At 43.6% G+C, this 14369-nt stretch overlaps 1 protein-coding gene across 2 annotated transcripts in view; it reads left to right on the top strand.

The window, feature by feature from the left end:
- The first annotated feature begins 516 nt into the window (after positions 1–516).
- DDX17 (DEAD-box helicase 17) overlaps positions 517–14369 on the top strand; it is a 22698-nt gene continuing 8845 nt past the window's right edge. For both annotated transcript variants that reach the window (XM_032266679.1, XM_032266678.1), the window contains exons 1-8: positions 517–901; positions 6623–6773; positions 8014–8113; positions 9502–9635; positions 9940–10005; positions 13357–13498; positions 13945–14105; positions 14189–14361. In XM_032266679.1, coding sequence (XP_032122570.1) covers positions 852–901; positions 6623–6773; positions 8014–8113; positions 9502–9635; positions 9940–10005; positions 13357–13498; positions 13945–14105; positions 14189–14361 — 977 coding nt within the window. In that variant the 5' untranslated portion in view covers positions 517–851. The remainder of the gene's footprint in view (positions 902–6622; positions 6774–8013; positions 8114–9501; positions 9636–9939; positions 10006–13356; positions 13499–13944; positions 14106–14188; positions 14362–14369) is intronic.

The raw sequence follows: 14369 nt of genomic DNA, 5'->3' as shown, positions 1-14369 counted from the left end.
GCCGCCATTCTCAAACGGCCCAGGGCGGCGGGGCGAGAGGGCTGCCAGCACCATATAGGAAGATCAGTCAGGGAACTTAAGACCCTTCCGGCTTCTGGCACCAGGAGACCCTGAAACTTGATAACAATATGGAGGACGGTTATTGTCTCTGCAAAGCAACTTCCACAAGCTGGCCGCGGGGTCTGACCAGAGATCGGAATCCGGCAAAATCCTCTATTCTCTAAACAGAATGCGTTACGCATACTGCGCATCTTCGCAACAGCGGGCCGGCAAACGACGCAAAGAATGTTACGTCGCACCGGAGGCTTTTCCTCCCACCTCACCCCACGTTCTAGTTCAGGAGGCGCGAAAACTCTACGCTCACTCCGTACTTTGTTTTTCTTATACACACCGCAAAATACCGCCATCGTCGCAACTGACGTAAAGTGCTTCCAAGAATACCCGTAGTACTCCGCGGAGCCCTCGGGCTATTCCAAGACGCTGTTTACGTATCCTCTCCGCCGTACGTAGCGTTAAGTTGGAGCAGACTCAGCGGCGGCCGCCATTTTGTGCAGTCGCTGGGAAGGAAGGAGACGCCTAAACCGCGGCACTGCCGGGTTTGAGCGTAGCCAAACCTGCCCACCGGCTTTATAGCCCCGATTCTCTGTGTTTTGCTCCCGTCTCCGACGAGAGAGGCGGCGACGGTGGCGTCTGCGACGGGAGACAGCGCGTCGGAGCGAGAGAGCGCTGCGCCTGCCGCCGCCCCAACAGCGGAGGCGCCGCCGCCATCGGTCGTCACCAGACCGGAGCCGCAGGCCCTCCCGAGCCCGGCCATCCGTGCCCCGCTCCCAGATCTCTATCCGTTTGGGACCATGCGCGGAGGCGGCTTTGGGGACCGGGACCGGGATCGTGACCGTGGAGGGTAAGGGTGGGGGAGGAGAGGAGAGGCCTGGCGTGGGGGTGGGGAAGTTGCTTTCTGGGTAGGCCCAGCGGACTGCGGGCCTGAGAGCCTTGCTCTCGACCCCGGGAGGCGAGGCGAGACGGCGGTTTCGTTTGCGGGCCTCGGACCAGGGTCACTCGGACCCGGGAAGGGCGGCGGCTTGGCGACGCTGGGCCTCTTGATGCGGACGGCCGTCGTGGCGCGGTCCGGCCTCGTCCCAGCTGCGCGGGGGGAGGGGAGGGATCCGGAGGGCGGCCTGGCCGCGGCAGCCCCGGCCGGGGTGTCGGGGCCTCGCCTGACTTGCCGGCTCTTCAGTCTGGCCTCTTCGGGCGGGCCGTTTGATGTCTCCAGGCCTCGAACTTCATCTGGAAAAACGGATCTTCCTAAGAGAAGACTTCAGCCCGGGAAAACCTTTCACGAAATGGCAACCTTGACATTCGGTCCCTAGAGTTCACTTTATGGCACTGGAAACCAAAAGACCGACTTTTTATTTTTAAAAATAGATTTTAATCCTTTTCAGTCACATTTTAAGTGGGAGAAATACATTGGGATGTAAAGCAATGGAGTTCCCATCTGAATGATCGTGTTTAGGGGAAGGAGAGATTTTGGGGTCGTTTAGTTTTAATTTTATTATTTCAGCCTTTTTTTTTTCCTAATTGGACAGCAGCATCAACTGTTCGGTGTCTCTAGAAAGTTCTTGGTGTTGTGGGCCGGGCGCGGTGCCTCACGCCAGTAATCCAGTACTTTGGGAGGCCAAGGCGGGCCCGACTCCTGAGGTTAGGAGTTCGAGACCAGCCTGACCACCATGGAGAAACCCCGTCTCTACCAAAAATACAAAATTAGCCTGGCGTGGGGGCACATGCCTGTAATCCCAGCTACTTGGGAGGCTGATGCAGGAGAATCGCTTGAATCCGGGAGACGGAGGTTGCAGTGAGCAGAGATCGCACCATTGCACTCCAGCCTGGGCGACAGAGCGAGACTCCATTTCAAAAAAAAAAAAAAAAGTAATTGGTATTATAATGCCAGAATTACTGGGTTGGAAGTTAACATGGGTTTAAACCTAAAGTTCCCAGATAGATTTAAATTTTACTGGTAAAAGAAAATGTCGCTTAAGAGATGTTCTTATTTGTGCTACCACTTAGAAGAGCGGTGTCTGGACAGGCCGGGTGCAGTGGCTCACGCCTGTAGCCCCAACACTTTGAGAGGCTGAGGTAGGCAGATCATGAGGTCAGGAGTTTGAGACTAGCCTGGCCAATATGGTGAAACCCCCATCTCTACTAAAAATACAAATAACCGGGCTTGGTGGCGCACACTTGTAATCCTAGCTACTTGGGAGGCTGAGGCAGGAGAATCGTGTGAACCTGGGAGGTGGAGGTTGCCGTGAGCCGAGATCGCACCACTGCACTCCGGTCTCCTTCGAACTCCCCCCGTCCCCCAAAAAAGTAAAGTGAGGCCACTAAGAGAGAGAGAGAGAGAGAGAGAGAGTGAGAGAGAGAGAGAGAGAGAGAGAGTGTGTGTGTGTGTGTGTGTGTGTGTGTGTGTGTGTGTGTGTGTGTGTGTGGCGGGCCTTGTTCAAGATCTCGAAACCATTGTAAACCTGTTTCCTCCTCTGAGGAAGGGGTAATTGCTTTTACTTTGATGTGTTGTCAGTAATTAAAAGATAATGGATGTAATTGTCTGTCGTAGGGCTCTGTTAACGATATTTTCTCCAAACATTTTTGTCTTTTGTGGTTCAGATACACAACTACCAGATTTACTAGCCACAACCACTTCAGTTGCCACTTTTTACAAAATTAAAATTTTGATTTATACCTTATTAGGAAGGAAAATAGTTGATCTCATTTTAAGTTTAGAGGTGGGATGTTTGCTCAGTGTTTTGCTGTATTGCTAAGTTTAGAAGTGAATTTCGGTACAACCAGTTAGAAAAATAATTTGACATTATCTAGGAAAGTTGAAAACAACCCAGAAATTCCTCCCTAAGCTTTATACCCTACACTGTAATGCCTAGAGCAATCCTTGCACACTTGGCCCAGCATCCTCATACAGAAAAATTTGTATACCAGCATTCATGACAACAGGATATTGGAAACAACTCAAATGTCTCAAGTTGTGGGTAGTTGTGCCATTGAATACAATTGAATGGGGAGGGGGGGAGAGAACTTGGATTAGTGTGAATAAGTCACAGACGTGTTGAGTTAAAAAGCAGGTTGTGGTAGGGTGACACATTAAAGGTTATGTGCAAAAATGACAGGATTGGCTAACAAAATTGAAGGTAGTGGTTATTAGGGTGAAAGTTGTAAACGTGAAATAGGCACATAGAGGGGCTACAAGGTACTAATAGTGTTCTATTTCTTTATAATGGGTGTTTGGGTTAATACTTCCTTTCCCCATATATATGCTTTAATAAGTTACTTGAAAGGAGGAAAAAGGTGAATTATTGATCCATACTTGACTCTGAGTATCAGATGACATTTTTTAAAAATTTCAAATGAACTGGCCTTTCAAGGTCTGCCCCAGCTCTCTCTCTCCCAAGACATGCTCTTCATTTGAATTGCTGTTCTACTCTTAACTGAATGTTACACAGTTGAAGTGGTGGTTACTTTGAAAAGGAAATGGGTGAGGTCATTTCATGTATTTTACATGTGTGATGCAAAAATGGTAGGCATTGTACATTCGAAGTAGTATGATTTTTAATGTTAACATGAATCTTCAAAGCTGAATTTTTTTGCAAAGCCAAGTTAAATTGCTGACTGTTAATTGCAGCAATTGTTAATTGCTGACTGGATAAAAACATTTCAGGGGCATACTATACCAGAGTACGATGTGTATTTTAAAGATATCATGGATATGCTCAAAAGTAAAAGGTTTTCTTGAATTTTGAGGTCATTGATTATGTCAGCATTAATTGTAAACATGGAAGACAGCATATTTTCCAAGAACTCCATGTTTCAAATTAGATGTTTAGCGTAGAGTAGTGTATCTTGAATAGCCAGAGAAATATGGAGAGAGGAAAAAAATACATAAATGGTAATGAGGTAATGATTAGTTTAAAGCCCTACCAGGAACCTTACTTTCAAAAGTTTTATTTTTTTCCTAGATTATTAAGGTTTGGGTATTATTGCAGTACAGCAGTACCAATGAAATACTTTATAGTTTGCAGGAGTGATAATCCAAAGACTGTACTTCTTGAAAAGTGCCTTATTTAGCTGCTTCATTTGCAAGTGTGGGGGGTGGCAATTGAGGTGGCCTTTTGGTCTGTTCACTATTGCACTATTGAGCCTTAAGCTGAGGAGCATATTAAAGATGTTGATGTGTATCCCGATGCTATGTTCTCTCCCTGTTCTGATTCTTAATTTGTCTTACTGCCTCAGCAGTGGTATAAAGAATTAGCCAAGTTTTACTTGTTGAACGTAAGTATCCAGTGATCCCAATAAAATTTTCCTGTCATCAATTTTTGTTACATTTGTGTTTAGAGGAATGTCTAGCGGGTTAAGCCAGAGTTCTAATGCTTTGAATTGCAGGAAATTGAGGCCCTGTAGAATAATACATCTGCTGCAGCCTGTCAGTTATAAAGTGGAACTTTATATAAGATCATGTTAGGCCGGGCGCGGTGGCTCAAGCCTGTAATCCCAGCACTTTGGGAGGCCGAGGCGGGTGGATCACAAGGTCAAGAGATCGAGACCATCCTGGTCAACATGGTGAGACCCCGTCTCTACTAAAAATACAAAACATTAGCTGGGCATGGTGGCGCGTGCCTGTAATCCCAGCTACTCAGGAGGCTGAGGCAGGAGAATTGCCTGAACCCAGGAGGCGGAGGTTGCGGTGAGCCGAGATCGCGCCATTGCACTCCAGCCTGGGTAATGAGCGAAACTCCGTCTCAAAAAAAAAAAAAAAAAAGATGATGTTATGGCCAGGCGCGGTGGCATATGCCTGTAATCCCAGCACTTTGGTTTTGGGAGGCCGGGGCGGACAGATCATGATGTCAGCCCGGTGAACATGGTGAAAACCCATCTCTTTCCCCCCCCCCCAAAAAAAATTAGCTGGGCTTGGTGGTGCACACCTGTAATCCCAGCTAATCTGGAGGCTTGAGGCAGGAGAATTGTTTAAACCCTGGGGGGCGTAGGTTGCAGTGAGCTGAGATTGTGCCACTGCACTCCAGCCTGGGTGACAGAGCTAGCCTCTGTCTTCGGATGGGGAGATGATGTTACAAGTGGGTTAGAGTGGGAAGAGGAACCTAAATTAAGTACAGTATATTACAATGAGTAAAGAAATTGTCAGTGAGAAAAATGCTATACAGTTTGTATGCCAAACAAAGCCCTGCACTTAACAAGATTGAAATAGGGAAGATGAAGGCCATGATAGTGTTAAGATATTTCTAGGAAAAGTAGCTTCTGATTTGTTAAATTTTAGCTTAGGCTAGTGGTCATACATATTTGTATTCCCCTTGAGCTTGTCTGTTGTTGTGAAAGGTATGTAAAAAGCAGGAAGTTGATCTTGAGTAATTAGTTAACTTTTAAAACCTTAAATCTTGTTAGTGGCTTTTCTGTACATTAGTAATACTGTTTGGGAACAAGGAGAAGATACAAGGTACAAGTAGAGACGAAGAAGGAGAGGTCGTAAATCTATGTTCGTAAATCTATGTTCAGCTTTTTGTTTTGTTTTTTTTTGAGATGGAGTCACCCTCCATCTCCCAGGCTGGAGTGCAGTGGTGCCATCTCAGCTCACTGCAACCTCCGCCTCCTTGGTTCCAGCTGTTCTGTGGCCTCAAGCCTCCCAAGTAGCTGGGATTACAGGCGTGCACCACCAGTGTTTAGTAGAGACAGGGTTTCTCCATGTTGTCCAGGCTGATCCAGAACTCCTGACCTCAAGTGATCTGTCTGCCTCTGCTTCCCAAAGTGCTGGGATTGTGAGCCACTAAACGTGGCTTGTTCAGCTCTTTTATTAGAATAAGCTAAAAATGAAGACCAGCCTACGAGGAGTGCTCTTCACAGTTTAAAGGGGGAAGGGCCCAAGAAGCTATTCTAAGATGGAGGGACATGCTTGGAGTGTATTTTCCTCCTTGTCCACAATCTTGCCTTTAACTGAAACTTAAACTAATGTCATCCTTTGCCTGCCTGTCTGTTACACAAGAGTAGAGACTTGTTTCTGTTTTATTTACTTTAGTAACTCCAGCAGGTCACCACTTCAAATAGTAACTGATACATAGTTGGTACCTAATAACTATTTGTTGACTGAAATGATGCTTACTTGTGCTGAGTGCTTGTGCTTGTTATGCCAGATACTTTTATAGCACATTACACATTATTAGGTCATTTTCTCAGCAGCCTCTGAAATAGGTGGTATTATTTCTAGCTTGCATAGGAAACTGAGGTGTGTAGAAGTTAAATAATTCGAATCAAATTGTACAGTAAGTGGCAGAATCAAAACTCAAACAATGTCTGGTTCCAGAATCTGTGATTGTAATCCTTTGAATATACACAGGAATTTTTGATTTTTCACCTACTATAGCCATACTCATAAACAGTTATTCTTGTTGGGTAGTAAAGGAAGTTTTACACACTTCTCCATACCTTTAAATAGGAGTGAATAACATGGTCTTTTGGAGGTAGGCTGGTAGTAGTCTATCTCTTTTGAATCTTTTTATGGTGTGTAAGATATATTAGTTCAAAAATACTGATGAACTGAAAATTCTGATGTTCCTAGATTTGGAGCAAGAGGTGGTGGTGGCCTTCCCCCGAAGAAATTTGGTAATCCTGGGGAGCGTTTGCGTAAAAAAAAGTGGGATTTGAGCGAGCTCCCCAAGTTTGAGAAAAATTTTTATGTGGAACATCCGGAAGTAGCAAGGCTGACTCCAGTAAGTTTCTGTGTGTGTTTTAATGTACAGATTATTGAACCAGTAGATATAGTGGTTAGAGTTTATTCATACACTAGTATTGCTGTTTTACATTTTATTCTAGTGTGGTGGTATTTTTCTTTTTAAAAAATTTTTTTTTTCTTAATCACCTCCCTTCCCCTCCCCCCAGAGGCTGGGTTTTGCCACGTTGCCCAGGCTGTTTTCAAACTCCCTAGCTTGAACAATCTACCTGTTCCCAAAGTACTGGAATTAGAGGTGTGAGCCACTACACCCAGCTGATATTTTTCTTATATTCTTAACTAAGATCAGTAATCCTCATAAAAGGGGGCCAGTTTAAATATGCACTTAATTTGTTCTCATTTGTTGATAATACTTCCTAATTTATTATACATGATTGAAACTGTATTGTATATTAGGTCATGTCTTTTCAACTGTCAGTGAAAAAAATATATTGGTGTTATCTTTTTTTTTTTTTTTTTTTTTTTTTTTGAGATGAGGTCTTGCTCTGTCCCCCAGGATAGAGTGTTGTGGCGTAATCTTGGCTCACTGCAACCTCTACCTCCCAAGTTCAAGCGATTTTCCCGCCTTGGCCTCCTGAATAGTTGGGATTACAGGCACATGTCACCATGCCCCACTAATTTTTTTTGTTTGTTTGTTTTGTTTTTTAAGTAGAGCCACTGTGCCTGGCCAACATTGTCTGTTCTTGTGCCTCATTATCATTGTTTTGGAGTTTACAAATAAAATGGTTACTCTTTCAGAAGAAAGTGTAATAGAAAGAGTACTTGGGTCCAGGTTCCACTTTTTCTTACTCTTCCCAGTTCTGACCTCGGGCGAGTTACTTAAATATTTGTTTTCTCCTATAGAAAATAGAACTCTTGACCAGGCACAGTGGCTCACGCCTGTAGTCCCAGCACTTTGGGAGAGTGAGGCGGGCAGATCGTAAGGTCAAGAGTTCGAGACCATCCTGACCAACGTGGTGAAACCCTGTCTCTATTAAAAACAGGAAAAAAAAGCCCTTAACAGAAAAAAAAAGAAAATAGAACTCTTAATCACCTACATTATTAATTAACTTACAAAGTAAGTAGGAGCCTTGCAAAGTTAAAGTGATATGTATATGAAAGTACTATGTAAACATTTGCCATTGTAACTGTGGGTTGGATAATTGTTCAGCTAGCTTGGAACATAAATTTTGAACGTTTAGAATAACTAGTTTACTAACTTATTTCATTTTTTCCCATAGTATGAGGTTGATGAATTACGCAGAAAGAAAGAGATTACAGTGAGAGGGGGAGATGTTTGCCCTAAACCTGTGTTTGCCTTCCATCATGCTAACTTCCCACGTAAGTGTTTTTCAGTCTAGAACCTTAATTTGTTAAATTGGGTTGAATAGTAGACATGGGTATTAGGTTATTTAAACTTGAGCCAGGATTGGGATTTTGTTGAAAGGATAAGAGATTGTTTTTATGCTCATCTGTTCTTCTGTTCTTCCTTTTTTTTTTAAATTTAGTTATTTTGAGGTGGAGTCTTGCTCTGTTACCCAGGCTGGAGTGCAGTGGTGCGATTTTGGCTCACTACAACCTCCACCTCCCGGTTCAAGTGATTCTCCTGCCTCAGCCTCCCAAGTAGCTGGGACTACAGGCGCCCGTCATAATGCCTGGTTAATTTTTGTATTTTTGGTAGAGGTGCGGTTTCACTGTGTTGACCAGGCTGGTCTTGAACTCTTGACCTCGTGATCTGCCTGCTTTGGCCTACCAAAGTGGGATTACAGGCATGAGCCACCACACCCAGCCTGTTCTCCTCTTCTTGTATTTAGACTGAGAATTTCTTTTTTTTGAGGTTTTTATCTTTTTCTAGGGATTTGTTCTCTGCCTTTTAGAAGACAGCAGAATGAAATTGCTTTCTAGCTGGATATAATTTGAATTTAATAAACAATAAATGACTACCATATTCCCATGTACTGTTAGACGCTTTAGGGTAATAGTTTTCAAATTTTGGGGAGAAGTAGACAGCTATTCTAGCAGCTTTTTTTCCCCTCTTTTTTTGAGACGGAGTCTCACTTTGTCGCCCATGCTGGAATGCAGCAGTGCAATCTCAGCTCACTGCAACTCCTGCCTCCAAGGTTCAAGCAGTTCTCCTGCCTCAGCCTTCTGAGTAGCTGGGATTATAAGCACCAGTCACCACTCCCAGCAAATTTTTATATTTTTAGTAGAGACAGGGTTTGACCACGTTGGCCAGGCTGGTCTCCAATTCCTGACATCCACCGGCCTCATCCTTCCAAAGTGCTGGGATTATAGGTGTGAGCCACCACACCTGGCCTGTAGCAGCTTCTTGACAGCTGGTCAGAGATTAAGTAGATAAAAAGCACTTTGGCCGGGCGCGGTGGCTCACGCCTATAATCCCAGCACTTTGGGAGGCCGAGGCGGGTGGATCAAGAGGTCAAGAGATCGAGACCATCCTGGTCAACATGGTGAAACTCCGTCTCTACTAAAAATACAAAAAATTAGCTGGGCATGGTGGCGCGTGCCTGTAGTCCCGGCTACTCAGGAGGCTGAGGCAGGAGAATTGCCTGAACCCAGGAGGCGGAGGTTGCGGTGGGCTGAGAGGGCGCCACTGCACTCCAGCCTGGGTGACAGGGAGACTCCGTCTGAAGTCTTTTTTAAAAAACCCTTTTGGCTTGTGCCCTTAGTTTTAAACACAATAAAATGCGTAAAATAAAATTCTCTTACAGAATATGTAATGGATGTGTTGATGGATCAGCACTTTACAGAACCAACTCCAATTCAGTGCCAGGGATTTCCATTGGCTCTTAGTGGCCGGGATATGGTGGGCATTGCTCAAACTGGCTCTGGAAAGACGTTAGCGGTATGTATGAGCAAGATAAGATCCTTGATAATGTGGTAACTTATTTTGCTATTCTAATTGTCAACGTACGTTCTCGAGAAGTTCTTCATAAAAGTGCAATTCAGATAGTGTTGGTACTATTTTAGTTATTAAATATATGGAAGCATTTTATGTTCAAATTTGCATTGCCTCCCGTGTATAGATATAAATGGTGAGTTCTCTTTTTCACTTTACTATTTATGCATTAATTCAGTAATTACTAAGATAGTATTAAGTATCTTAGATTGTACTTCTAAGTGTAAGGTTGTCATTCTTCCCCCCGTAGTATCTTCTGCCTGCAATTGTTCATATTAACCACCAGCCATACTTGGAAAGGGGAGATGGCCCAATCGTAAGTGTGTTTCAGTTTGTTTGTAATTCTAAGAAAAACTACAATCTACTTACTATTGTATTTTAGGCATGATGCGCATTATCCATTTGTACTCTTAATCACACCCTCCATATGTGGAAATAGTTTCATTCTCATCTTACTTGGAATTAAATAACTTACCCAAGGCCACTCAACAGTTAAGCTTATGTTTGAACCAAAGTCTAACTCTTAAGCTATGCATACTGCCTTGGTATACACATTTCTTAATTGCTGTATGATGCTGTGAGGAGGGATACAAAAGAGGTATAAGATGAGGTCTCTCTCCTGTGGCTTTTTTTTTTTTTTCTCTCATAAGAAAGGATTTTATTCACTGTCACCCAGGCTGGAGTACGGTGGCACAGTCACCACTCATTGCAGGATCGACCTCCTGGACTTTCCTGCCACAGCCTCCACAGTAGCTGGGACCACATACCCAGCTAATTTTTCAAAACATGTTTTTGGTAAAGATAAGGTTTTACTATGTTTCCTGGGCTGGTCTTGAACTCCTGGGCTCAAGTGATCTTCCCACCTTGACCTCCAAAGTGCTGGAATTGTATGTGTGAGCCACCATACTAAGCCCCTATGGCTTTGAAATGAGATTATACATATGAATTATTTGTGATTAAATAATAGTCTTGTAACTGTTTGTTAGAGCAGCATAATTTTATGGTTTGATCATTTTCATTTATGCTACCTATAAGTTTTTTTTTTTTTTTTGTTTTTGTTTTTTTTTTTTTTGGGAAACAGTCTTGCTTTGTCGCCAGGCCTGGAGTGCAGTGGCTTGATTTTGGCTCACTGCAACCTCTGCCTCCCGGGTTCAAGTGATTCTTCTGCCTCAGCCTTCCGAGTAACTGGTACTACAGGCACATGCCCCGACGTCCAGCTAATTTTTGTTTTTTTAGTAGAGACAAGGTTTAACCATTTTGGCCAGGATTGTCTTGATCTCCTGACCTCGTGATCAGCCCACCTCAGCCTTCCAAAGTGCTGGGATTACAGGCATCAGTCACTGCGCCCGGCCTACCTATGAGGTTTATTTTAATTTTTTTTTTTGAGACGGAGTTTCACTCATGTTACCCAGGCTGGAGTGCAATGGCGCGATCTCGGCTTACCGCAACCTCCACCTCCTGGGTTCAGGCAATTCTCCTGCCTCAGCCTCCTGAGTAGCTGGGATTACAGGCACGCACCACCATGCCCAGCTAATTTTTTGTATTTTTGGTAGAGACGGGGTTTCACCATGTTGACCAGGATGGTCTAGATCTCTTAACCTCGTGATCCACCCGCCTCGGCCTCCCAAAGTGCTGGGATTACAGGTTTGAGCCACCGCACCCGGCCGCTATTTTAAATTTTTTATTTTTATTTTTTGGAGACAGAGTTTTACACTGTCACCCAGGCTATAGTGCAGTGGCACAATCTTGGTTCAATGCAGCCTCCACCCCCTGGGTTCAAGTGATTTTCCTTCCTTAGCCTCCTGAGTGGCTGGCACTGCAGGTGCATGTCACCATGCCTGGATAATTAGTTTTACTTTTTAATTTTTTTTTTTTTTTTTAATAGTAGAGACAAGGTTTCATCACGTTGGCCAGGCTGGTCTTGAACTCCTGACCTTGGGTGATTTGGCCTCCCAAAGTTCTGGGATTACAGTTGTAAGCCACCGCGCCCAGCCTACCTGTAAGATTTAAGTAACAGTCCTCAAACATTTTGAATGTGTACTTTTTTTGTTGTTGATGGAGTTTCGCTCTTGTTGCCCAGGCTGGAGTGCAACGGTGTGATCTTGGCTCACTGCAACCTCCACCCCCTAGGTTCAAGCAATTCTCCTGTCTCAGCCCCCTGAGTGGCTGGGGTTACAGGCTTGCACCACCATGCCTGGCTAATTAAAAAAAAATTTTTTTTGAGATGGAGTCTCGCTCTGTTGCCAGGCTAGAGTGCAGTGGCATGATCTCAGTTCACTGCAACCTCCGCCTCCCAGGTTCAAGCATTTCTCTTGCCTCAGCCTCCCGAGTAGCTGGGATTACAGATGTGTACCACCAAGCTCAGCTGATTTTTGTGTTTTTAGTAGACATGGGGTTTCACCATGTTGGCAGGATCATGGTCTCTTGATCCACCTGCATCGGCCTCCCAAAGTGCTGGGATTATAGGTGTGTGCCATTGCGCCTGGTTAATTTTTTATGTTTTTAATAGAGATGGGATTTCTCCATCTTGGCGGGGATGGCCTCGAACTCCTGACCTCAGGTGACCTGCTTGCCTTGGCCTCCCAAAATGCTGGGGGTTACAGGTGTAAGCTACCACGCCTGGCCTTGAATGTGTACTTTTTAACTTTCTTTTTCTTTATATTTTTTTCTTTTCTAGACTGCTCAGCAGGACTTTTTAACTTTCTTAAGAAATAAGCTTGCATTTGTCATTTGTATTTATGAACATGTACACTATATTTCAAGATATAAAAATGGACTACTTTATATACTACATAGTACATAGTATATGTCTAACAGCATTATCATTACTTAGTATCTAATGGATCAGTACACAAAGCAAGGTTCATAATTTGAATGGTATATGATAACGTTGATTTTGGTATTTTGGCCAGATTAAACACAGTGTTGTCAGATTATATGTACGTTTTCGTTGTTTTTGCCTAATCCTCCTGGTGAAGCGCTTAAACTAGAAGTCAGGAATGTGTCATTCTGCCAGTTTCATGACTTCTCGTTTAGGTCAGGTTGACCATCCAAAATTTCAAATTTTAGGCTGGGCACAGTGGCTCACACCTGTAATCCAAGCACGTTGGGTATAGTCCCAGCTACTCAGGAGGCTGAGGCAGGAGAATCATTTGAACCTGGGAGGCAGACATTACAGTTAGCTGACATTGCACCGCTGCACTCCAGCCCGGGAGATAGAGCAAGACTCCGTCTCAAAAAACAACAACAACAACAAAACATTTTTGAGGACCAGTGTGATTCTCAAAGTAAATGCTTGCTGGAGCATTTTGCATTTTCAAATTTAGGATGTTTTAACCTGTAAATGAGAGTTGTATACACAAAACCAGGTAATAAAATGTGTATCTCCATTTAAATAGTACGTATAAACTATATTGATGGATAATGTGTCATAGTAAAAGTAATGAGGATACTAGTATCATTCCACATGCTAAATATAAAGTTCTAATAATTTTTTCACACATTCCATTAGGTACTAATATTCCCTCCTTCCAATCTTCACTCTGTCACTTACTTTGAATGTACCAGATTAGACAACAAAGAAATAATTAGATTAGTATTTTGTTTTTGTGTTTTTGTTTTGTTTTAACTTGGGATGGGGTCTCAAGTGTCTTTTTGTTGGTTTCAGTGTCTAGTTCTGGCTCCTACCAGAGAGCTTGCCCAGCAAGTACAGCAGGTGGCCGATGACTATGGCAAATGTTCTAGATTGAAGAGTACTTGTATTTATGGAGGTGCTCCTAAAGGTCCCCAGATTCGAGACTTGGAAAGAGGTAATAATATATAGTATATCAGAATTGTTAGTCTGTCTTCCTTTACCAATTCCTATGGATGAAATTGAAAAAGGTGGGTTCTTATGGAAAATTCAGAATTTCAGCAGCTTAGAAATTCTCAGATGTGACTAAAATAGCTATTTTGAGAGAGAAAGTTTGACATGGCTGGAACTTTGATGATTTGGTGATTGTACACAAATCCTGACATAATGCTTTTGCAGGTACTGTGTTGAAATTTAGCTTCTCTGCAGCATTGAGTACAGCCACCAGGGCTGGTGGTGCTTCGTTTAAGTTTTTGTAGAGTCAGGGTCTTCCTATGTTGACCAGGCTGGTTGTGAACTCCTGCCTCAAGTCATCCTCCCACATTCCCTTCCCAAAGTGCTAGAATTAGAGGGGTGAGCCACTGCGCGTAGCCAATTAGCTCAATCTTTGGTTTTGTTTTATAGGTGTTGAGATCTGCATAGCTACTCCTGGACGTCTGATCGATTTCCTGGAGTCAGGAAAGACAAATCTTCGCCGATGTACTTACCTTGTATTGGATGAAGCTGACAGAATGCTTGATATGGGGTTTGAACCCCAGATCCGTAAAATTGTTGACCAAATCAGGGTGTGTAAAGTTAATAATAAGCAGTCTTTATTCCATTTGTCCAAGTTCCTTAGCCTGAAAGAAAGCCTTTCCTTTTTTGACAGCCTGATAGGCAGACATTAATGTGGAGTGCAACCTGGCCAAAAGAAGTAAGACAGCTTGCAGAGGATTTCCTTCGTGATTACACCCAGATCAACGTAGGCAATCTGGAGTTGAGTGCCAACCACAATATCCTCCAGATAGTGGATGTCTGCATGGAAAGTGAAAAAGACCACAAGTATGAAA

This window comes from Sapajus apella, unplaced genomic scaffold (genome assembly GCF_009761245.1).
Source record: "Sapajus apella isolate SASKATOON/1434 unplaced genomic scaffold, GSC_monkey_1.0 scaffold160, whole genome shotgun sequence".
NCBI classification, from domain to species: domain Eukaryota; kingdom Metazoa; phylum Chordata; class Mammalia; order Primates; family Cebidae; genus Sapajus; species Sapajus apella.
The sequence above is the reverse complement of the archived record's forward strand: the minus strand, read 5'-3'. Positions and strand labels throughout refer to the sequence as shown.